Source organism: Oncorhynchus keta, chromosome 14 (genome assembly GCF_023373465.1).
Source record: "Oncorhynchus keta strain PuntledgeMale-10-30-2019 chromosome 14, Oket_V2, whole genome shotgun sequence".
Lineage (NCBI taxonomy): Eukaryota > Metazoa > Chordata > Actinopteri > Salmoniformes > Salmonidae > Oncorhynchus > Oncorhynchus keta.
This window is the reverse complement of record NC_068434.1, coordinates 33,676,561-33,702,771: the sequence shown is the minus strand read 5'-3', so window position 1 is coordinate 33,702,771 and position 26,211 is coordinate 33,676,561. Positions and strand designations below refer to the sequence as shown.

General features: G+C 43.1%; 1 protein-coding gene across 6 annotated transcripts in view; it reads left to right on the top strand.

The window, feature by feature from the left end:
- LOC118393258 (AP-1 complex subunit beta-1-like) overlaps positions 1–26,211 on the top strand; it is a 54,178-nt gene that overhangs the window by 8,415 nt on the left and 19,552 nt on the right. For 5 of the 6 annotated variants that reach the window (XM_052461556.1, XM_052461559.1, XM_052461562.1 and 2 more), the window contains exons 9-19: positions 108–203; positions 2,017–2,132; positions 3,815–3,980; positions 4,489–4,587; positions 5,774–6,033; positions 6,583–6,793; positions 6,919–6,936; positions 8,662–8,691; positions 8,785–8,922; positions 11,021–11,166; positions 11,266–11,395. In XM_052461556.1, the coding sequence (XP_052317516.1) occupies positions 108–203; positions 2,017–2,132; positions 3,815–3,980; positions 4,489–4,587; positions 5,774–6,033; positions 6,583–6,793; positions 6,919–6,936; positions 8,662–8,691; positions 8,785–8,922; positions 11,021–11,166; positions 11,266–11,395 (1,410 nt within the window). The remainder of the gene's footprint in view (positions 1–107; positions 204–2,016; positions 2,133–3,814; positions 3,981–4,488; positions 4,588–5,773; positions 6,034–6,582; positions 6,794–6,918; positions 6,937–8,661; positions 8,692–8,784; positions 8,923–11,020; positions 11,167–11,265; positions 11,396–26,211) is intronic. The other variant, XM_052461557.1, reaches the window with a different exon arrangement.

Below are 26,211 nucleotides of genomic sequence, written 5' to 3'. Positions count from 1 at the left end.
ATAAGTAATAATTTGGAAAGTAACATGGACAAGCAGTAATGTGATTCCTAGATCAGATGAAAGATGAAAGCCAGTATCAGTGACTACATGCTGGTGTTTTTTTTTAGGTGCTGGCAGAGCTGAAGGAGTATGCCACTGAGGTGGATGTGGACTTTGTGCGGAAGGCAGTCCGAGCCATCGGCCGCTGTGCCATCAAAGTGGAGGTGAGAGAGGGAAAGGAGATGTAGCTGTACAGTCGTGGCCAAAAGTTTTGAGATTGACACAAATATTAATTTTCACAGTCACAGTTTGTGATGGCAATTTGTATATACTCCAGAATGTTATGAAGAGTGATCAGATGAATTGCAATTAATTGCAAAGTCTTTCTTTGCCATGCAAATTAATTGAATCTCCAAAAAACATTTCAGACCTCCCACAAAAGGTCCAGCTGACATCATTTTAGTGATTCTCTTGTTAACACAGGTGTGAGTGTTGATGAGGAGAAGGCTGGAGATCACTCTGTCATGTGATTTTGAATTTGAAAAACATACTGGAAGCTTCAATAGGAGGGTGGTGCTTGGAATCATTGTTCTTCCTCTGTCAACCATGGTTACCTGCAAGGAAACATGTGCCGTCATCATTGCTTTGCACAAAAAGGGCTTCACAGGCAAGGATATTGCTGCACATAAATCAACCATTTATCGGATCATCAAGGACTTCAAGGAGAGCGGTTAAATTGTTGTGAAGAATTCTTCAGGTCGCCCAAGAAAGTCCAGCAAGCGCCAGGAGCATCTCCTAAAGTTGATTCAGCTGCATGATCGGGGCACCACCAGTACAGAGCCTGCTCAGGAATGGTAGCAGGCAGGTGTGAGTGCATCTGCATGCACAGTGAGGCAAAGACTTTTGGAGGATGACCTGGTGTCAAGAAGGGCATCAAAGAAGCCACTTCTGTCCAGGTAAAACATCAGGGACAGACTGATATTCTGCAAAAGGTACAGTGATTGGACTGCTGAGGACTGGGGTAAAGTAATTTTATCTGATGAATCCCCTTTCCGATTGTTTGGGGCATCCGGAAAAAAGCTTGTCCTGAGAAGACAAGGTGAGCGCTACCATCAGTCCTGTGTCATGCCAACAGTAAAGCATCCTGAGACCATTCATGTGTGGGGTTGCTTCTCAGCCAAGGGAGTGGGCTCACTCACAATTTTGCCTAAGAACACAGCCATGAATAAAGAATGGTACCAACGCATCCTCCGAGAGCAACTTCTCCCAACCATCCAGGAACAGTTTGGTGACGAACAATACCTTTTCCAGTATGGTGGAGCACCTTGCCATAAGGCAAAAGTGATAGCTAAGTGGCTTGGGGAACAAAACATCAATATTTTGGGTCCATGGCAAGGAAACTCCCCATACCTTAATCCCATTGAGAACTTGTGGTCAATCCTCAAGAGGCGGGTGGACAAACAAACCCCCGCAAATTCTGACAAACTCCAAGCATTGATTATCCAAGAATGGGCTGCAATCAGTCAGGATGTGGCCGAGAATTTAATTGACAGCATGCCAGGGTGGATTGCAGAGGTCTTGAAAAAGAAGGGTCAACACTGCAAATATTGACTCTTTGCATCAACTTCATGTAATTGTCAATAAAAGCTGTTGACACTCATGAAATGCTTGTAATTATACTTCAGTATTCCATAGTAATATCTACACTGAAGCAGCAAACTTTGGAAATTAATATTTGTAATTCTCAACTTTTGGCCACGACTGTACACAGATCATATACATAGTGTTTTAACGTCCTATACAGCAAACCCTCATGTTAACTGTACTGTTTTACTGCCAGCCTAATGAATGTGTGTCATGGGTTTACTGTGCAGCATGTGCAGTATATATGTCTGAAATGTTGGGGCTTTTTCATGCTTGTGATGACCAAGCCAGATGACTGTCACCATAAATATTGAAAGCCTGAATAATGCCGATTTTGGTAGGGTCTCTCTGGCCTGCTCTGTGTTTGGCTGACAGCATCTGTCTGTCTGTCAGCAATCAGCAGAGCGCTGTGTGAGCACCCTGCTGGACCTCATCCAGACCAAGGTCAACTATGTGGTGCAGGAGGCCATCGTGGTCATCAAGGACATCTTCCGCAAGTACCCAAACAAGTAGGTCACCTGTTGAAGGTCAGGTCCAGGCCTGGTTATTACACAGTGTCGCATCCCAAATGGCACCCAATTCACTATATAGTATGCTACTTTTGATCCGGGCCCATAGGGCTCGCAATTCTTATAACCCAGTTAGTGTTTGGTTTTCCTATGAATGGATCCTCAAATCGTTTCACAATTATAAGGCGAAATGAATAACGGATGGAAGAGGCACTGCGTATATCACAACTGAGTTAATCAGTGAAGGAGTCTAACCAGCACTTACAGATGTAAGTAGGGTAGTGTTATTTTTCTGTGCAAGATTTTTACTGGGAAACCATTCCAACCATCAAGATAGATAGGCTGTTGAGATCTGACAGGCAATCTCATTATTGTTTAAGGCAACCAGAAGTATAGCGATGGACTAAACCAGCCATGGACAATTTTGAGGGAGATTGATATTCAATGAGTCATACAGAGGTTGTATTACACCTCAGCAGAGATTGCCATGCTTGTTAAAATGGTCTCTCCTGTTGTCACTTAAGACGAGCATAGCGTACTAGCACTAGCAAATGCATTCGTACTCTCACATAGCTGCACCCACACACACTGGAGCCCTGTCTGTTCCGGCTCACTGCCACCCAGAGGTAGAGAGGTCTGAGAGGCCTAGAGAGGCCTGAGAGGTAGCGAGAAAGCTCATTACCCTGACAGCGGGTTTTCTGCTTGGCTTTCATCGTGAAAGGCATGAAAATGAGATTTTGGGCCGAATGAAGACTCCTCTCTCACTCATAGATATGCAAGGTGTCAGTCCGCAGTGCGTAGTGCTGAATCCTTGCCCCTGACAACGCCCAGGCAGCCCCAGGCAGAGCCTGACCCCTACTCTATCAAGGCTCAGTAGGCTGGATCCATGTGCCACATAGACAGAGACAAACCTCCTACCCACTTGAAACCCAGTCCATGTCGCCCTACACCTACTTAACTTACTGGACTGCTGTTTACTGAACATGACCTCACAGCCACGAGTCACTCATTGAACCTGCATTACTCTGTAATTAAGTTTGTTAGCTGTTGCTGTATATTCCGACATTTTATTTATGCCAGGAAATGGATGATTGCGTACTGTTTGGTAACTCTTTTCTTGGTCTTTTTAGGTGTTGGGTAGTGAATCATTGTCATTTATTTTAAAGACATTCTGTTCCCTTTTTTTCCTCTTTTTCTTTCTCCTCCAGCAAAAAGTGATGCAGAAAATAACAGTTCATCCAGCATGAAGTTTAGTAATTGTGCTCGCAAGAAAGCCCACAAAATATTTTATTATGTGCAGTCATGTAAATACAGGGGCACAGAGTTAAACAAAAAAAAGTCCTATAATTTAGTGAAGTGAAGATTCAAAGGCTGTGAAATGTTTCTTTGTCTATGCAACAGCATGAACAGATTCTATTGCCTTGCCCTCGGCTCGCATTACTGCTCCAGCACATCCTGTTCAGATGCTGTGTTGGCATTTATGCTAATACCATTCTCGAGGAATGCTGCAGAGTCGATAACATTTTATATTCAACTGACAACAGTTGATAAATATGGTAAAATGAGAGAAAAGAAAAAAAAATGACTGCAAACCTATTTCCCATTTGAACATGTTTTTCCGTCTGTGTGTGGACAATGACTTGGTATTGAATCATTAGTTCCTAACCATTGTCTGTTCCCAGGTATGAGAGTGTGATCGCCACGCTGTGTGAGAACCTGGACTCCCTGGATGAGCCAGAGGCGCGGGCAGCCATGATTTGGATTGTAGGAGAGTATGCTGAGAGGATCGACAACGCTGACGAACTGCTGGAGAGCTTTCTGGAGGGCTTCCACGACGAGAGCACCCAGGTCTGATTCACTCACACATGGGACATGTCCCAAATGGCACCCTATTCCCTATATAGTGCACTATTAGCCCTGGTCCCAAGTAGTGCACTACATAGGGAATAAGGTGCCATTTGGGATTCTAACAATATGCTGTTTACTGCTCACTGTAAACAGGCTTCAATGGAACCATTCTGTGCATACTGGGAGATATTGGGGGGGGCTGCATTACTACCCTATAGCAAGAGAGGGTAGCCCTATACTTGACTGGCTGACTTTGAAAAAGAGGGGTTGCTGGGGCGGCAGCATAGCCTAGTAGTTAGAGCGTCAGTTAAGAACACATTCTTATTTTCAATGACTGCCTGGGAACAGTGGGTTATAACTGCCTGTTCAGGGGCAGAACGACAGATTCGTACCTTGTCAGCTCGGGGGTTTGAACTCACAACCTTCCGGTTACTAGTCCAACGCTCTAACCACTAGGCTACCCTGTATGTGTGAGTTATATCTGGTCTCGTCTGCTCTGGTTTCCCAGGTGCAACTGCAGCTGCTGACAGCCATAGTGAAGCTGTTCCTGAAGAAACCCACTGAGACTCAGGAGCTGGTGCAGCAGGTGCTGAGCCTGGCCACACAGGTGAGTGTCCTGGGGTGTACACACACACACCGTCAACAGCAGGGATCTAATCAGCCACAGTCTCACACCAATGCTTCTTATGCCAGAGCCTTCAGGCCATGTCAGTTGTCACTAATTGCCCAGTAGAAGAACAGAAACCAGATTGTCTTCACTTTGAATTCCCAAAGTAAGTTGGAGAGATGGAAGACAGGACTATACATCTCCCAACAATTAGCTTACCCTTTTCTCCAGAAAGTCTGGAACACCTTCAAGTGTTATCCTAAATATGCCAATCAGCCAAGCAACACACCAGGACAAAGGGAAGGTCAAAAATAAGGACAAAAAGATTGTGTTCTGCTCAAATGCTAATGGGAACAACTCAGTTTACAAGTGGGCTGTGATCTTGGTGGGGTAGTCTAAATGCTTGTAGCTCTTTTATTGGTCTAATTACTATGGGATGTCCTTGACTAACCTGACAACAAGGGCACAATTTTATTTACTGTGCTTCCTGTGGCTGTCACTAATGTCTTTCACTTCATAAATAACTAGCCTGCTGGGACACTATTGAAATGGCTGCTTTTATTCATGATTCTCCCCCTCCCACAAATGGAATGACGCATGAACGTGTGGCGTCTGCCAGACGATAGGGCCTAGTCATTCCAGCACTGCTGAGACAACATGAAAAGTGGGATACTCATTGAAATGTGTCAAGTTGACAGCCAGTGTGACAACGTCACCATAAACGGTACCCTACTATTTCTGATGAGATGGAGTGTTTTTGAGTTTGAGTGTAGCATTAAATAAACACCTTTATTTGTGTGTTTTATGAGTAGTTCATCTCTCTCCTCAGACTGTGGGAGTTGTCATTAACTTCGGAGTTTAGTGCCAGGGGAGTTTCAACACTGCCAGGAAGCTGCCAGGACCAAAAATATATTCGATGTTCTAGTTTTTATGTCCTTGTACCGCGTGTCTTACTTCTAAGCCTTGCTGATGCTGTTCAAATCTTTCCTTGAATTTTCTTATTATTGACTGAGTAGATTATTCTAGTTTATACCCCTCAGGGAATCGAACCTAACCTGACTCTTAGATTATTTGCTTAGTATCTGACATGACATAAGTGAGAAGAACAGGCAGAGAGCGGAGTCTGTGAAGCAGTTACTATTTATTATGCACCACATCAGTCATCCTCTCAATCTCTTGTCTGCAGGACTCTGACAACCCGGACCTGCGAGACCGTGGCTACATCTACTGGCGTCTGCTCTCCACTGACCCTGTGGCTGCCAAGGAGGTGGTGCTGGCCGAGAAGCCTCTGATCTCAGAGGAGACAGACTTGATTGAGCCCACCCTGCTGGAGGAGCTCATCTGCCACATCGGCACGCTGGCCTCCGTCTACCACAAGCCTCCCAGTGCCTTCGTGGAGGGCAGCCGCGGTGTGATGCACAAAAGGCTCCCCGCACGCACTGGATCGTGAGTCTCACACACACACACTTTTAGGGCCCACTTGAGTTTCCCTAACTAAACACCTTATTTGCACCCAAGTAAGTCCCCCAAGTAGTGTTATTTACCCCTAGAGTACACCCAGTCTTTACTTTGTGTAAAGCATACCTTTATTTTATACTGGCTTAAGCCACATTCAATGAATCAGAGTTGTCCGAAAGATCTCACATGAGGCTGTGTTCCCAGCAGACATGAAGTGCAGCACACAGTAATGGGCTGATTTTAAATTAAATCTTAATGCCATTTAATTGTTATTTTCATTGCATTTAAGATGTGCCAATGGTGTTCCCTCAAATAACCTTAGGACCAATATTAAGCAGGGTTGGTTTATTGAATCAAGAGTTCCAGGTAATTTAGCTTGGCTGAGACTAGGCTTCTCTTTACATTTTTAGCTCAAAACATTGCGTTTAGTAATTCAAACCAGGTTAAACAACTGAAGTTCTTAAATAACCCCTTTTATTGTGGTGAATCTTTGCAGTTGTCTCTAACTCTCTCTGTCCTGGTCTCTCCATCCCCCAGAGGAGAGGGTATGGAATGCCCAGATGTGGGCAATGCTGCTGGGGGCTCTGCCCCTGAAGCTGCCCCCTCTATCATCCCCTCCCAGGGAGACCTCCTGGGGGACCTTCTCAACCTGGACCTGGCACCCCCCACCACCACTGGTCCCACCCCCTCTACCTCTGGCATGCAGATGGGGGGCATGGATCTCCTTGGTGGAGGTCTGGACAGCCTGGTAGGTACCTCACTGTAGCCTGCTGTGCTGCTACCCCTGGTCAACCAGTGAACATAGTCCATTTTTTTTATTTTTGACTGAGTGTTTTCCTCTTTTTTTCTTTCTTTTAATGCCACACCCTGCAGATGGATGAGTCTGAACCGGTAACTAAAGTACAAGGAGGGAGAGGACATAGCTATAGTCACACATCACATTACATTACATCATCATTAGTTAGATGTAGCAGCTAGGCTTGGGTGGTATCCAGACTTTTATATTGTCACTGTCCTTCTCTCATTCCTGGATTTACGGTAATACCGGCATAGCACACAAGGGAGCGCTAAAAACGCAGCACATAAAATTATACACGCATAGCTAGTAGCTACAGAAGGTCATTTTCGGTGAGTGTGGACCTATACATTTGCAAAAAGTTGTGATGAATGTTTTTCTGAAGGAAGAGCAGCATATATACATGGAGCAGATGGGAGAACAACGGCAGGGGGGTGGCGATCGTAGGAAGCACGGGGAATAAATGGCAGCTGTACAGAATTTATCCAGAGCGCTTTCACTTCTGGCAGAAAGCTCTTATAAGATATCTGATGGTAAACATTTAGTAGTGAATCGCATACAAGTGTAACGTCATCACATCACATTTTCTTTTCTTTTATTTATTGGAAAAACCATCCTGTGGCTTTTCCAAATACGCTGGTAAACTGCCCAAGCCTAGTAGTAGGGCATTATCATTGCTGTGTGTGTGTGTGTGTGTGTGTGTATATATACTGTCCTGTATTCACCTCTTCAATATTCTTTCTCTGTGCTTGATGCATCCTGATTGTTCCATGTCAATGAATACATCTGACATGACAACCCTACTGTATTCATCCTGCCATCAGCCACACGTTCCCCTTTGGACGGACCCTCCACAGTCTCCGTCACCTCAGCCCCCGTCGCCAGTGTACACCCACACTGACTACACCTACACTGACTACAGTCACACTGACAGCCCCCCTGACCACAGCTCTACTGAGCACAGCCCCCCTGCTGAGGTTGGTTGAGGGGCATCAGTAGAGGCTCCTAGACAGACTAGACTGGAGTCCCCTTATGGTACCCTGTGCTGTACTGTGACCTCTCCCCATCTCTAGCTGCAGTGTCACTGTCTGTTGTAGTAGATCAGAGATGTTTCCTATCGTCTCAAGTTTCTTTAGTTCCTTTTTTAAGTTTATTTCAGGCCTCTGAGACCTTTTGTAGGTCTTGTTGTGTTTGTTGTTCCAAAAGCCCTTACTTACTGTAGCGAGCTTTATTTGTTATGATTTTAACACGCTACTCTAGATGTTTAGGCCCTATTCATTTCTGGTTTCCATTTGCACTCATCTCTTCATAATTTTTATTTTTTTGATAGTCAAATCAAATTTATTTATATAGCCCTTCGTACATCAGCTGATATCTCAAAGTGCTGTACAGAAACCCAGCCTAAAACCCCAAACAGCAAACAATGCAGGTGTAATAGTGGTGTGATAGTGATGTATTTCGATACTGATTTCTCTGTGTAACCACCTAACTGACTACTGTGCTGGCAAACAGTTGGCATTTACAGTTTCTGAGATACCTGAATACATGATGCTCGTCCTGTGCTCTTCGACCTCCATATGACCCTCCAGTAGCTCTCATCATAGATATAGAACACTGTTCTGTATGCTCTCATCTCACCTTCCCCAGTTTTAAACCATGCTTTTCATATGTCATGGAACATGGTTATCTTAGCAACCCCTCATCACACACCCACCTCCCTCGCTCAGTCTTTCTTCTAGCATCTCCCTCATCCTGCTGGAATAAGGTGTAACATTCTAATAATGTCTAAACTGAACTCCTCTCTCTCTCTCTCCCCTCAGCTTGGAGGAGATATTGGTGGGAGTCCTGCGGTAAGCCTGGTTGTTTAACTTTTAATTTGGAAAAATAATATTTTGGTGCAATTTTTTGATGTTCAGCTCTTTAACATGGTCTCTCATCCAAAGATGGGGGCTGGTTTTGGCGCAGCTCCTGCTGTGATGCCAACCTCTCTAAACGCTCCTGTGGGAGGCGGCCTTGGAGACCTCTTTGACCTCGGAGGGGGGGTTGGCATGCCGATGGGAGCATACATTCCACCCAAGACAGTGAGTGTCTATAGAGTATGGTAGTACACTTAATATGATAGTATTGATACCATTTTGTTACGTTACAGCCTTACTCTAAAATGGATTAAATAAATAAATGCCCTCATCAATCTACCCACAGTACTCCATAATGGCAAAGCAAAAACAGGTTTTTATACATTGTATTAAAAATGTAAGTATTCAGACCCTTTTGCTATGATACTTGAAATTGAGCTTGGGTGCCTCCTGTTTCCATTGATCATCCTTGACGTTTCTACAACTTGATTATAGTCCACCTGTGGTAAATTCAATTGATTGGACATGATTTGGAAAGGCACACACCTGTCTATATAAGGTCTCACAGTTCACAATGCATGTCAGAATAATTGTCCGTAGAGTTCCGAGACAGGATTGTGTCGAGGCAAAGATCTGGGGAAGGGTACCAAAAAATGTCAGTATTGAAGGTCTCCAAGAAGACCGTGGCCTCCTTCATTCTTAAATGGAAGAAGTTTGGAACCACCAAGAATCTTCCTAGAGCTGGGAGGTGACCAAGAAACCCGATGGTCACTGACAGATCTACAGAGTTCCTCTGTGGAGATGGGAGAACCTTCCAGAAGGACAACCATCTCTGCAGCACTCCACCAATTTGGCCTTTATGGTAGAGTGGCCAGACGGAAGCCACTCTTCAGTAAAAGGTACATGACAGCCCGCTTGGAGTTTGCCAAAAGGCACCTAAAGGACTCTCAGACCATGAGAAACTAGATTCTCTGGTCTGATGAAACCAAGATTGAACCCTTTGTCCTGAATGCCAATTGTCACTTCTGGAGGAAACCTGGCACTAATCCCTGCAGTAAAGTATGGTGGTGGCAGCATCATGCTGTGGGAATGTTTTTCATTGGCAGGGACTGGGAGACTAGTCAGGATCGAGGGAAAGATGAACGGAGTAAAGTACAGCGAGATCCTTGATGAAAACCTGCTCCAGAGCGATCAGGATCTCCAACTGGGGTGAAGGTTCACCTTCCAACAGGACAATGACCCTAAGCACACAGCTAAGACAACACAGGAGTGGCTTCGGGACAAGTCTCTGAATGTCTTTTGAGTGGCCCGGACTTGAACCCAATCAAACATCTCTGGAGAGACCTGAAAATAGCTGTGTAGCAACGCTCCCCATCCAACCTGACAGAGCTTGAGAACATCTGCAGAGAAGAATGGGGGAAACTCTCCAAATACAGGTGTGCCAAGCTTGTGTCATATCCAGGAAGACTCAAGGCTGTAATCGTTGTCTAAGGTGCTACAACAAAGTACTGAGTAAAAAGTCTGAATACTTATGTAAATTTGATATTTCAGTAAAACAAAATAACACATTTCAAAACAATTTTTGCTTTGTCATTATGGGTTATTGTGTGTAGATTGAGGGGAGGGGGGGGGCAAATTAAAGGCGTTTTAGAATAAGGCTGTAATGTAACAATGTGTGAAAAAGTCAAGGGGTCTGAATACTTTTCGAATGCACTGTAACTACTAGGCCTATATGTTCCTAGATGATCATGCTGAAGACAGTCCTCCATGCTCTCCACAACATGGTACCCACCTGATGTTCTCCCAGTCTATGCCCCCTTCCGCCCCTCTGGTGGTCTCCTTGTCACCCCCCGCATCTCCAACATGGGTGCCCGAGCCTTCAGTTGCTCGGCACCCAGGCTCTGGAATGCACTTCCCCCATACTTACAACATACAGATGGCTATCTCATAAAAAAAAAACTGAAAACACACCTCTTCAAGGATACCTATGGTCTATGATTGACTCTGTCCTACATTACTTCTGTGCTCTCCCAGTATCACTGTGTCCCCTCCAACACAAACCTTACCCTTAACCATGTTTGGATCCTCTACCCAACCCTTCCTTATTTTTACCTGTCCTGTTTCGTGTTGTCCTTTTTGATTTTAAATTGTACTTTGATTGATGCTCTTGATTTTCTGACTTGATGAACGGATTCTACTGTTAATGTGATATTTCATTGAGTGCCCTGATGGTGTCCGCCAAATAAATTGAATTATTATTATTATTTAATACAAACTGTAGTTTAATACAAACTGTTCCTCTTATGGTATCCTCTATCCTCAGGTGTGGCTCCCAGCCATGAAGGCTAAAGGTCTGGAGATCTCTGGGACCTTCGCCCGGCGTGCTGGAGTCATCCAGATGGAGCTGGTCCTCACCAACAAGGCCATGAGCGTCATGACTGACTTCGCCATCCAATTCAACAGGAACAGGTGAGCGGAAGTCTATATGACGGTCATAAGGAAACATCTCTGGTGTGAATGTGATTTTAATTTTTTTTCTAGTTCTGACTGGAACTCTTCTCTCTCTAGTTTTGGACTGGCCCCTGCCGGCCCACTCCAGGTCCTCACCCCTCTTGGCCCAAACCAGACCATTGAAGTCAGCCTCCCCCTCAGCACTGTTGGGCCAGTCATGAAGATGGACCCTCTCAACAACCTGCAGGTAACTTTCCCAAAACGTTAGTTGTACAGGATGTTTCAGGAGACTAGGCTGCTTCAGACTAGGGTTAAATAGTGGGAACCGGGTTAGAGATATCCAGCCCAAACCCTCTCCCTTTTCCCAGGATAAATAACTGCAAGAAACCGGTAAATTTATAATAAATTATTTATATGAAAAGCATGATGTGAAATGGCACTGTTAAATGATATGCGCTGTCTAAATCTGTCTTCTCAACGGCCTCCTCTCTGCTTGACCAATCATCAACGCTCATGGTGGGGACACCGCTTCTCACTACGGAGTGTAGTTCAATGAGTTTATCATCTCATGGTAACTTTTTGTCTTGTAAAAGGAAGGACTACATTTGCTGCAGCTACAGTAATATAATGATAATGCGAGTCTAATTTACACTTCTCCATCTGGCTTTCGGGGGTCACCTTATTCTTTCATCGTAAAGAGTTTTATAACAGCCTCACTCAAATATCATTGCCGCAGTCTTTTTCTCTCCCATCAATTCCATTCAAATTGCACCCAAAATAGATCGGCCTAATCCTGGTCAAGATTGAGATGCACTGAGTGTACAAAACATCCTGCTCTTTCCATGACTAAAGCCCTATTCACACCGGACTAGTATTACTATAGAATGTAGGTGATGTAATTACTACCCCAGCATGTCAGTTTTTCCAGTGGACGATTCGGATGGGATTAGCTTTACCCAACTGCCCCGTAATAATTGTTTTCCTCATTCAAAATGGATAATTATGACGGAAGCCTGGAGGCTCTTCTAGGTAGGAAGGTGTTTTAAATGTCTAGGGATGGCCTAATATTGGCCGAATGGCCTTCATTTCGACGAAAGTCAAAATGACAAGACATATCAATAACAACCATGAACTGTAACCTATGCACAAATTGAATTAACTGACATTTGCGGAAGAGGAATAGGCACTTTAAGTTGATATGTGACGAAACAGATCCATTTGTAGACTACATGCAAAGCACTTTTGTTTTAAGCATTAATTTGTTCCTATGTTCTTACCCAAACTGGGTGCAGCACGTGTTACTCAGTAATATCCTTCAATACACAGGGATGATGATTCGCACAGGATATGTGTTATCAGAGGACGTGAGAGTTTGCCCGAAAAACTGTAGGTTTTTAAGGATGGGATAATAACCTTCCTGCCAAGTAAAAATTACTTGCATGGCAGATTCGGACAGGACTAAAATACAGATGTGGTGATTTGTGCTCATGCACATAATTACATTACCTGAGCTCCCCCAGTAAAACCTATCCAGGCTGATCAGGTGAATCCAGATGAAAGCTATGATCTCTTATTGATGTCACTTGTTAAGTCCACTTCAAATCAGTGTAGATCGGTTAAAGAAGAATTTTTAAGCCTTGAGACATGGGTTGTGCATGTGTGCCATTCAGAGGGTGAATGGGCAAGACAAAATGTTTAAGTGCCTTTGAACGAGGTATGGCAGTAGATGCCAGATGAACCAGTGTGAGTGTGTGTTATGCATAAGCTTCTAAATTATAGCCTCTGTGTCTTGCGCAATATGCACCTCCTCTCCGTTGCCGTATCTACCTAAAAAAAAAAACGCTACTTAGCTCTTGGAGTCCCAGGAAAAGCTAGACTAGAATAGCTTGCTGGACATTTTTTTTTTTTTTTCTTTTAGCATTTCTTATACTAATAGACTGTTCGAAGAGGGATTCAAGTTCTTGTTTGCTAAATGTTTAATACAGCAGCCATTAGAACTTTAAAGAAGAGAACACACAATGGCAGTTATTATTCAGAATAGGGGTGGCCCCGACAAAAAAAAAATCTTGTTTGACCACGATCTTGGTCTGTTCTTTCGATTGGTCGAAGTTTTTAAACATATTTTTCCATATAGACACATACTATGTGTTTTAACCAAATCAACTATATGCACTGAGCTTGTCTGTGTTTATTGAAACGATTAATACACACAAATGATTAGAGGGAGTCCGACCACAATTGATTTGATTGTGCTTGTCCTGGCTCAGAATTGCTGTGTTAAAAAAAAACAGCTAACAACTGTGTGACTAGCACATGTTGTCTTTCCTCCCTACTGCAGCGACCACCACAGAACAAGTGTTTTTTGGTATTTTGTTAGGATCCCCATTAGCTGTTGCAAAAGCCAAAATCTCATATGCCGATAACAATACATATCACGATATAGCACATTTTTTTGTAAATTCAATGAATGACCACATGTAAAGGCATATTTCTTATTACATTTTGAATTCTACTCAACAAATAAAAGGTACTTCCTCATACATTACATTATTCCTCCTTTTCATTTAGAAACTTTAAAAATGTTCAATTAAGCACGTAACAAAATATTAATATCTCTAAACAGGTAAATAGAAAACACTTCAACTATAGTTGCAAACAAAATAAATATAGGCCTAAAATATATTTTTGGGGGCTTGCCTGTTTTGCATGTTATTTTGGCATTGATACGTGTCACATATCAATTTGGTACCTTGGGTTAAGTGTTGGCACCAACTCACGAAACACCTGTTTCTCGACTGTAAATTGGGGCCATGTCCTTGTAGATATAAGTTGTAAAGGCAGCTGTTATCTTGTTCCATCTTCATGATTCTTTGCCATATGGTGTGCCGCAGGCAAAAGCCTCTTGCAACGTCTGAGTCGGGGGTTTGTTTTGAGCACTCGACTGTACTTTTTTGGGTCTCATCCGTAGACACTCTCTCTGTACTGTTTCGCTTGTTTCTTGCATAGGTGGTAAGAGGTTAGTGATGTTTGAGCTTGTTGTTGGGACCGGCCTACGGCATATTTTGCAGAGGACGGGTTTCTGGTCCGTGTCAGATTTGTCATACCCAAACCACATCCATGCGACCAAAGTAGCCCCTCTCTTAGGTATGAGCTCTGTGTCTCCGTGCTCTGTGTCACGTTCACTCTCCTCCATGTTTGTTTGTGTTGCAGCTGTGTGGAAGGACTCAAAGCGTCGTCCAATTGACTAAAAATATTGCCGTAAAGAGTGTGATTTGCGACACAACAAAATAAACTATAGAGCGTACTATGAAACGATAAAAAAATGTCTATCGTCACACAATATATATGGTCATTTCCCCCAGCCCTACGGCTGGACAATAATCAAGATTAGACCAAACTAGAGCCTGTAGAACTTGCTTTTTGCAGTGTGGTGTCAAAAGCGGAGCATCTCTTTATTACGGCTAGACCTCTCCCCATCTTTACAACCATTTAATTTTTATGTTTTGACCATGACAGTTTACAATCTAAGGTAACGCCAAGTAATTTAGTCGTCTCTACTTGTTCAACAGCCACACCATTCATTACCAGATTTAGCTGAGGTCTAGCTAAGGTCTAGCACTTAAGGAATGATTTGTACCAAATACAATGCTCTTAGTTTTAGAGATGTTCAGGACCAGTTTATTACTGGCCATCCATTCCAAAACAGACTGCAGCTATTTCAGGGTTTGAGTGACTTCATTAGCTGTGGTTGCTGATGCATATATGGTTGAATCATCAGCATACATGGACACACATGCTTTGTTTAATGCCAGTGGCAGGTTATTTGTAAAAATAGAAAAGAGTAGAGGGCCTGGAGAGCTGCCCTGCGGTACACCAAACTTTACGTGTTTGACATTAGAGAAGATTCCATTAAATAAAACCCTTTTGAGTTCTATGAGATAGATGCCATAATGTGGATTCAGAGCCAGAGGTTGAAAAGCCATAGCACAAGTTTTTTTTTTTTTTTTTTTTTTTTTTTCAACAACAGGTTATGGTCAATAATATCAAAAGCTGCACTAAAATCTAACAGTACAGCTCCCACAATCTTCTTATTATCAATTTTTTTCAACCAATCATCAGCCATTTGTGTCAGTGCAGTACATGTTGAGTGCCCTTCTCTATAAGCATGCTGAAAGTTTGTTGTTAATTTGTTTACAGGGAAATACAATGCTATTTGGTGAAACACCATTCTTTTCCCAACAGTTTGCTAAGAGCTGGCAGCAAGCTTATAGGTCTGCTGTTAGAACCAGTAAAGGCTGCTTTACCACTCTTGTGTGGCGGAATTACTTTGTCCTCAGGCTTGGAGGGAAGTCAGACTTTCCTCTAGGCTTAGATTAACAATATGACAGATAGGAGTGGCTATATAGTCAGCTACCATCCTCAGTAGCTTTCCATCTAAGTTAACAATGCCAGGAGGTTTGTCATTATTAATTGATAACAATAATTTCCCACCTCGCCACACTAACTATACAAAATTCAAATAAAATTTTATTTGGGGCGGCAGGGTAGCCTAGTGGTTAGAGCATTGGACTAGTGACCGAAAGGTTGCATCCCTGAGCTGACAAGGTACAAAATCTGTCGTTCTGCCCTTGAACAGACAGTTAACCCACTGTTCCTAGGCCGTCATTGAAAATAAGAATTTGTTCTTAACTCACTTGCCTAGTAAAATAAAGTTTAAAATAAAAAAATACACATGGTTAGCAGATGTTAATGCGAGTGTAGCGAAATGCTTGTGCTTCTAGTTCCGACAATGCAGTAATAACCAACGAGTAATCTAGCTAACAATTCCAAAACTACTACCTTATACACACACACGTGTAAAGGGATAAAGAATATGTACATAAAGATATATGAATGAGTGATGGTACAGAGTGGCATAGGCAAGATGCAGTAGATGGTATCGAGTACAGTATAAACATATGAGATGAGTATGTAAACAAAGTGGCATAGTTTAAAGTGGCTAGTAATACATGTATTACATAAAGATGCAGTAGATGATATAGAGTACAGTATATACTTATACATATGAGAAATAATGTAGGGTATGTAAAGATTATGTTAAGTAGCATTGTTTAAAGTGGCTAGTGATATATTTTACATCAATTCCCATTATTAAAGTGGCTGGAGTTGAGTCAGTGTCAGTGTTGGCAGCAGCCACTCAATGTTAGTGGTGCCTGTTTAACAGTCTGATGGCCTTGAGATGCACCTGTACTGACCTCGCCTTCTGGATGATAGCGAGGTGAACAGGCAGTGGCTCGGGTGGTTGTTGTCCTTGGTGATCTTTATGGCCTTCCTGTGACATCGGGTGGTGTAGGTGTCCTGGAGGGCAGGTAGTTTGCCCCCGGTGATGCGTTGTGCAGACCTCACTACCCTCTTGAGAGCCTTACGGTTGTGGGCGGAGCAGTTGCCGTACCAGGTGGTGATACAGCCCAACAGGATGTTCTCGATTGTGCATCTATAGAAGTTTGAGTGCTTTTGGTGACAAGCCGAATTTCTTCAGCCTCCTGAGGTTGAAGAGGCGCTGCTGCGCCTTCTTCACGATGCTGTCTGTTTGGGTAGACCAATTCAGTTTGTCTGTGATGTGTACGCCGAGGAACTTAACTTACTACCCTCTCCACTACTGTTCCATCGATGTGGATAGGGGGGTGTTCCGTCCGCTGTTTCCTGAAGTCCACAATCATCTCCTTTGTTTTGTTGACATTGAGTGTGAGGTTATTTTCCTGACACCACACTCCGAGGGCCCTCACCTCCTCCCAGTAGGCCATCTCATCGTTGTTGGTAATCAAGCCTACCACTGTTTTTGTCCGCAAACTTGATGATCGAGTTGGAGGCGTGCGTGGCCACGCAGTCGTGGGTGAACAGGGAGTACAGGAGAGGGCTCAGAACGCACCCTTGTGGGGCCCCCGTGTTGAGGATCAGCGGGGAGGAAATGTTGTTACCTACCCTCACCACCTTGGGGCGGCCCGTCAGGAAGTCCAGTACCCAGGGTCTCGAGCTTGATGACGAGTTTGGAGGGTACTATGGTGTTAAATGCTGAGCTGTAGTCAGCTCAGCAATGCTTTTCTTTCATGATTTGTTTTTTTATGCATGAATACAATTGCTCACTGTTCATTGTTGGCATATCCTGCCTAAGTTTGTCCACTTTATTTCATTGGCAATCATTAAAAATAATTTGCAACATCAAATAGTTATGTGATGAATAAGCCATCTGATTGGATGAAAGATGGATTTGAATTTGTCTTTCTGCCCATAATTTCATTTGAAGTACTCAAGTTGTTTTCCATCATTCTTTATATCATTGATCTTGGCTTCATAATAAAGTTTCTTCTTCTTTTTGTATAATTTCTCAATTTGCAGTAAGTAAGCCAGTCAGATGTGCAGCCAGACTTATTAGCCACTCCTTTTGCCTCATCTCTTTCAACCATACAGTTTTTCAATTCCTCATCAATCCATGGAGCCTTAACAGTTCTAACAGCCAGTATTGCCCTGTCTGTGTTTCTGAAGCTGCAACATAATGACAGCCATTTCTGACTGAAATCCCTCATTTGTTTAGGAATTTACCGTAATTTCCGGACTATAAGCCGCTACTTTATTCCCACGCTTTGAACCTCGCGGTTTATACAATGACGTGGCTAATTTATGGATTTTTCCCGCTTTCACAAGATTCATGCCGCCAAAACACTGAGCACCGTCACATAATGTGATGTAAATCGAGCGCGCTCAAACTTCCCATCATTCTGATTACGGAAGTAATTTTGTCACCCTCATCATGGCAAAGACACGGAGAAATTTATATGATGCAGCTTTCAAGTTGAAGGCGATCGATCTGGCTGTTGGAAAAGGAAATAGAGCTGCTGCATGGGAACTTGGCCTTAATGAGTCGATGATAAGACGTTGGAAAGCAGCGTGAGGAACTGACTCAGTGTAAAAAGACAGCAAAAGCTTTCAGAGGGAAGAAAAGCAGATGGCCCAAAGTATTTGCAGCCACTCGACATCAGTATAAATCGTGCATTTTAAGGTGGCGCTCCTTGTTCCGTGGGAGGCTTGGATGACAAGTGGGGGAAAATCCTTCACTAAAACGGGCCGCATGCGAAGAGCAACTTATGGTCAAGTCTGCCAGTGGATCCTGACAGCGTGGAGCATTGTCAAAAAATCCACTATCATCAACGGGTTTCGAAAGGCTGGACTGCTGCGTGTTGAAGGGGCAGCATGAGCTCAGCGGGGTATTTGCCTCCGGATGAAAGTGACTAGAGCGACAATGAAAGCGATCCAACATCGGATGAAGCAATTCTGAGGCTATTCAACTCTGACACCGAAGGAGATGGCTTCAGTGGTTTCAGTGCACAGGAGGAGGAAGATGGTGACCAATGACTTTCTTGGTAGGCCACTGTTTAATTTTTGTTTAAAGGCTGTGTAAAGCTAATTTGTTTCAATGTACCGGTAGGCACCTGCGGCTTATAGACGTGTGCGGCTTATTTATGTACAAAATACATTTTTTAATAATTCAGTGGGTGCGGTTTATATTCAGGTGCGCTTAATAGTCCAGCAATTACGGTACCGCAACCCTTACTGTTTTTACGTAACACGTAAGCATTGCATGCATGTGACCAATATGGCCTGACCTGTAGCATATCATAGTCACATCTATTAAATAGGTTATAACAAACTCTGAACACATGTGACAGCAAATGGATGCAGAGGACGTGACGAACTCGAAACAGGGGAATGTTTACTGGTTCCTCAGGAGGTAAAGGGGAAATTGGATGTGTGGAATAAATTTGACTAGTGGGAAATACTGGAGATCAAGAAAAAGAATGTAAGGAGCAAGCGCTACGTGCATATGTGTGCCAAACAGGTGCTGTTAGATTACAATATACACTACCGTTCAAAGGTTTGGGGCCACTTAGAAATGTTATTGTTTTCCATGAAAACATACATGAAGTGAGTTGCCAAATGAAAAGGAAATATAGTCAAGATGTTGACAAGGTTATAAATGATGATTTTTAATATAAATAGTTGTCCTTCAAACTTTTGCTTTCGTCAAGAATCGTCCATTTGCAGCAATTACAGCCTTGCTGACCTTTGGCATTCTAGTTGTCAATTTGTTGAGGTAATCTGAAGAGATTTCACCCCATGCTTCCTGAAGCACCTCCCACAAGTTGGATTGACTTGATGGGCACTTCTTACGTACCATACGGTCAAGCTGCTCCCACAACAGCTCAATAGGGTTGAGATCCGGTGACTGTGCTGGCCATTCCATTATAGACAGAATACCAGCTGACTGCTCTTCCCTAAATAGTTATTGCGTAGTTTGGAGCTGTGCTTTGGGTCATTGTCCTGTTGTAGGAGGAAATTGGCTTCAATTAAGCGCTGTCCACAGGGTATGGCGTTGCAAAATGGAGTGATAGTCTTCCTTCTTCAAGATCCCTTTTACCCTGTACAAATCTCCCACTTTACCACCACCAAAGCACCCCCAGACCATCACATTGCCTCCGCCATGCTTGACAGATGATTTCAGTCACTCCTCCAGCATCTTAATTTTTTTCAGCGTCTCACGAATATTCTTTGTGATCCGAACACCTCAAACATAGATTTGTCTGTCCATAACACTTTTTTTCCAATCTTCCTCTGTCCAGAGTCTGTGTTCTTTTGCCCATCTTAATCTTTTATTTTTATTGGCCAGTCTGAAATATCAATCAACTGCATTTATAAAGCTATTTTTACATCAGCTGATGTCACAAAGTGCTATACAGAAACCCAGCCTAAAACCACAAACAGCAAGCAAGGCAGATGTAGAAGCACAGTGGCTAGGAAAAACTCCTTAGAAAGGCAGGAACCTAGAAATACATCTAGAGGGGAACCAGGCTCAGAGGGGTGGCCAGTCATTTTATGGCTGTGCCAGGTGGAGATTATAACAGTACATGGCCAAGATGGTCAATGACCAGCAGGGTCAAATAATAATAATCAGTGGTTGTAGAGGGTGTAACAGGTCAGCACCCCAGGAGTCAATGTCAGTTGGCTTTTCATAGCCGATCATTCAGTGAGTTTGTGAGTACACAGCAGTTCCGGGACAAGGTAGCACGTCCGGTGAACAGGTCAGTGTTCCATAGCTGCAGGCAAAACAGTTGAAACTGGACGACCAGGTGGACTGGGGACAGCAAGGAGTCATCAGGCCAAGTAATCCTGAGGCATGGTCCTAGGGCTCAGGTCCTCTGAGAGAAAGAGAAGGACACCTCACAAATCCTCAACTGGCATCTTCATTAAATAGTACCCGCAAAACACCAGTCTCAACGTCAACACTCTACTAATGATATGGCTTTTTCTTTGCAACTCTGCCTAGAAGGTTAGCATCCTGGAATCGCCTCTTCTCTGTTGACATTGACACTGGTGTTTTTTGTGGGTACTATTTAATTAACCTGCCGGTTGAGGACTTGTGATGTGTCTGTTTCTCAAACTAGACACTAATGTACTTGTCCTCTTGCTCAGTTGTGCACCGGGGCCTCCCACTCTTTCTGTTCTGGTTAGAGCCCGTTTGCTCTGTTCTATGAAGGGAGTAGGACACAGCGTTGTATGAGATCTTCAGTTTCTTGGCAATTTCTCACATGGAATAGCCTTAATTTCTCAGAACAAGAATAGACTGACAAGTTTCAGAAGAAAGTTATTTGTTTCTGGCCATTTTGAGCCTGTAATCGAACCCACAAATGCTGATGCTCCAGATACTCAACTAGTCTAAAGGAGGCCAGTTTTATTGCTTCTTTAAGCAGTACAACCTTTCAGCTGTGCTAACATAATTGCAAAAGGGTTTTCTAATGATCAAGTAGCCTTTTTAAAATTATAAACTTGGATTAGCTAACACAACGTGCCATTGGAAAACAGGAGTGATTGCTGATAATGGGCCTCTGTACGCCTATGTAGATATTCCATAAAAATTCAGCTGTTTCCAGCTACAATAGTCATTTACAACATTAACAATGTCTACGCTGTATTTCTGATCAATTTGATGTTATTTTAATGGATGAAAAATTTCATTTTCTTTCAAAAACAAGGACATTTCTAAGTGAGCCTAAACTTCTGGTTTTCTGACAATTTTGAAACAATGCAAACAACAATTATAAGTGTACCAGAGAGTCTGTTTCTTTTCCTATGCCTTTATTACAGCAAAGACTAAAAACCAGTCACATTCATTTGTGATTGCAATTTCAGGAATGGAACTGTTTAGGCCTATTTATTGTTTGCTTGATTGCATTTCAAATCATGAATGACTCCTATGCTGTATGATGACATTAACAAATAAATGATTGATACAGTAGCCTATATAAGTATTGAAATATAGACCTAGGTAAGTTACGGTATTAAGACTAAACCGTATGCTCTCTTAGGCCTATTGCTCGATGGTGGTTATGCAAGGCTGCTTTACTAAGCCTTTCTTGAATTTTCCAAGCTGTTTAAAGGCACAGTCAACTTGGTGTATGTAAACTTCTGACCCACTGGAATTGTGATTAAGTGAAATAATCTGTCTGTAAAGAATTGTTGGAGGAATGACTTGTGTCATGCACAAAGTAGATGTCCTAACCGACTTGCCAAAACTATTGTTTGTTAACAAGAAATTTGTGGAGTGGTTGAAAAACAAGTTTTAATGACTTCAACCTAAGTGTATGTAAACTTCCGACTTCAAATGTACATTTGGGTGAGTTTTTTTGTTGTCTCGCCTGAGTAGCCTCGTTTCACTGCCAAAAATACAATTAAACTATCTCGTGTTCAGTGAAATAACAACACAATGTCCAATACAGGTAGCCTAGTCCAATAATTAACATCCAATCACATTAACTGTTACTCTCTCGTGAGAAACCTTCACTCTTGTGCAGACATTTAGAAATGGAACATGACCATTTAAAAAATAATCCATGGGAGTTTTTTGAGTGAGAATATAGGCAACTTTTGAGTAGTAAGACATGTATAAAAGCAACAGATACAATTAAGGGGCTGGAAGCGTCTTATATGGAGAGCTACTGAGTGGCTAAGAACAGGCAAGCCCCATACTATTGTGGAGGACACAATTCTTCCTGCTGCTATGGATATGGCTGGGTCAATGCTGGGGGAAAAGGCCCCAAAAAGCTACAGACAATACCTCCATCAAACAACACTGTTTCACACATCATTGACATGGCAGTTGATCTTTTGAAACAATTACTGCTTCTCATACAAGCCAGTGAATTATATGCGTTACAGCTGGATGAGTCAACAGACGTGGCGGGCCTGGCACAGCTCCTGGTATATGTCTGTTACAGCTGGATGAGTCAACAGACGTGGCGGGCCTGGCACAGCTCCTGGTATATGTCCGTTACGTTTATGGGGGATCAATTAAGGAAGACCTCTTCTACAAACCACTGGAAACCAGGACAACAGGAGAGGATCTTTTTTAAGTACTGGACAGCTTTTTGACCAAATGGACTTTGGTGGTCAAGATGTGTTGGTATCTGTACTGATGGCACAAAAGCCATGACTGGGAGACATAGTGCAAGCAGTTGCTTCTGACGCCACTTGGGTACGCTGCAGCATCCACCGAGAGGCTCTTGTTGCCAAGGGAATCCGTGTCAGCTTGAAAGACGTTTTGGATACTACAGTGAAAATGGTTAACTTTGTTTTAAAGCAAGGCCCCTGAACTCGTGTATTTTCTGCACTATGCAATGATATGGGCAGCGCTTTGTAACGCTTTTACAACCTACGTATGTTGTGCTGGTTATCAAGTGGTAAAGTATTGACACGTTTCTTTTAAAATTGTGAGACGAGCTTAGTTTTCTTTACTGACCATAATTTGCACTTGTCATCATGCAAGCGGTCTGATGGGTTTCTCACACAACTGGCCTATCTGGGTGATGTGTTTTTCCTCCTGAATGATCTGATTACAGGGACTCTCCACAACTATATTCAATGTGCAGGACAAAATTGATCCTAGGATTAGGAAGTTGGAGCCCTTTTCTGTCTGCGTTAACAAGGACAACACACGTCTTTCCATTGTTGTCTGATTTTTGTGTGTACAAATGAACTTAAGCTTACAGACAATGTCAAATGTGATATAGCGACGCACCTGAGTGAGCTGGGTACGCAGGTACTTTCCCGAAACGGACGACACAAACTGGATTCGTTATCCCTTTCATGCCCTGCCTCCAGTCCTCTTACCAATATCTGAACAAGAGAGCCTCATTGAAATTGCAACAAGCGGTTCTGTGAAAATAAAATTGAATCAGAAGCCACTGCCAGATTTCTGGATAGGGCTGCACTCAAGAGTTTCTTCCATTGGCAAATCGCGCTATTAAGACACCAATGACCTTTGCAACCACGTACCTATGTGAGAGTGGATTCTCAGCCCTCGCTAGCATGAAAACTAAGAGGAACAGACTGTGTGTGGAAAATGATTTAAGACTGAGACTCTCCAAAACAACCCAACATTGCAGAGTTATGTGCGTCCTTTCAAGCACACCCCTTTTCATTAACCTGTGGTTAGTTATTCACAATTTCTGATGAACAAATAAGGTTTTATATGGAAGAAGGTGAAATAAAGAGCAAAATGATTTATTATTTGTGCCCTGGTCCTATAAGAGCTCTTTGTCACTTCCCACGGGCTGGGTTGTGATAACTCACACTCATTCTTATGTTTATTACATGTATTGTGTGTGGGGGGGGGGGCTTACAATGATGGAAAAAAACGACATTTGATAGTGCACTGACCCTGGTACGCAGCTGGAGGTTGAATGTTTGAAGGGCTACGGGACTCATAAAACTTTGGGAATCACTGGCCCAGGAAAAGGCATCAATTCAACAGCGCACTGATGTTACAGAACCGCGCACAGCGACCAACCACTATCCAATGCAAAATAATGATTTGTTTATTTTATTTGTGTTGCACCATTGTTCTTACATAATATAACCATATACCATTTCAGTAGCAATTGTCAGTCTGATGGACTGTGCCATCTCCTCCACCTCCACAATGGATCAGTCGACTCAGACAGGCGCGAATCATACAGGTGTCTCCTACACCTTTTTATTGAAAAGCTTTTTGCTACTGCTCAACTGAAATCTGTCGACCAAAAGCCTATCCACCAGTTGACTAAATGGGGTCGGCCCTAATTCAGACCCATATAACCATTCAATGTTCATGAAGAGAAGTGATACCCCGCTGCATCTTATTCTACTCCTATATTATTCAAGCATGTCATTACAATGATGACTATAAGGACAATGGAACTTATATATTTAATTGTTGAAAGAGATGAAGGAAGCAACAGAGGGAAAGAGGGAGGCTATAATACGTACGTCGCACAACATTAAGAGGAAATGTATATGAAAGGTAGGCCTATATATGCGTCAGCCTACGAATGATAAAAATATCATATTAAAATCACATTCACTGGCCTATAATTGTAACTTTGTAAGACTCATGTCCTGGACCAGCATCACGTTCTCCCCCAGCTTCATGATTTGAACAAGGTGTGTAATTCTAGTCCATATAATACAGTACAGTAATGCAGTCCACAGTCATAGATTAGCCTACTGGACCTTGTTTGACTTATTTATTCAAGAGCGCGTGGCTACATCTATGGGCTTTTATGTTTTTCTGTCCTGCGTAGGCTGTGTGGTAGGCTACGTATTGGATAACGGCACAATCATTTGGGCTTGGGCTCATAAAATGTCTTTTTAATGTATGTCTCATAAGGCTCAGCTAGCATCAGACTTGAGTTTTCATGCTGATCAAAGCTGTAATCAAATCCAGACATTTATATGCTTTAGAATGACACTTCTGGTTTTGGTGGGAAATACCTGTTTACCCGGGAAAAAGGTGATTTTATTCTCTGGATGGAACATTTTGTAAAATACAGGGAAAATAATCAACCCTACTGCAGACACATGCTTGTTTTAACTGTCAGGTTGACATAATTGTTACTACATGGGTTGGCAGCTTTGGCCTTTTACATATGCTTTGTTAATGATAAAACACAGCCCCCAGTTGAATTTGTTCAGCCTCATTGTCTTGGCTTCACCTCAAATCATGTTCAAGTACTGTCAGGTTGTTATTTAAATTCCTGAGCTATAGAAACAGGGTGAAATATGACATGAGAGAGCCTCTGGAACTTTAGTTATTGGTTGAGAAACAGAACGGAGAGAGACTGGGCCTCTAGATCAGAGCAGTCATCTGACTTGGGGGGATGGAACATTGTGCAGCTGGTAAGAGAAAATAACGGGTTCCAGGAGAGATGAGAGGGGGGGGTGGTCATTAGCGGTCACCTCTCACTGTGCTGCTCTAGTCTACGCTACAGCTCTGCTCTGTTTCCCCTGACCCCAGCACTCCTTCTCCCAGCCAGCTGTATTCCTACAGGAGGAGGAGTCAGTGGTGGAAAAAGTACCCAGTTTTCATACTTAAGTAAAAGTGAAGATGCGTTCAAAGAAATTTACTCTAGTAAAAATGAGTCACCCAGCAAAATTCTACTTGAGTGAAAGTATTTGGTTTTAAGTTAACTTTATTGTTATTGCTCAAATAACAAACAATAACGGAACCCCAATCAGAAGCGAGCCAGCTAACTAGCTAGTAGTCACTAAGCGGTCATCACCGTTAACTCGGACATCAGCCATCCTCAACCCGGTCAATTCCTGCCAGTCTGCACAGCGTGATATCCACACAGAGCATAGCAGACCTCTCTTTCTCTACCACCTCACCAGATTCCTACCGCAAGCTCTGAATCTTTACACCGGATCATCGTAGCTAGCTAGCTAGCTGCTATCCGAGTGGCTACTCCTGGCTAACGTCTAAAGTTAGCCTGGAGCTAGGCCCATCTCCCAGCTAGACGAAGGGATCCATCAGACAATTCCTGGGCTTCAATACCTCGTTTGCCAATTGGCCTGGACCCTTTACTGCCGACACAGAGCCCCGCCGATCCACCATGACTGGTCTGCCGACGTAACCGTCCGAGGGGGGTTTCAACAGGCTCTTCCGTCGCGATGTCCCCCTGAGGCCCATTTGCTAGC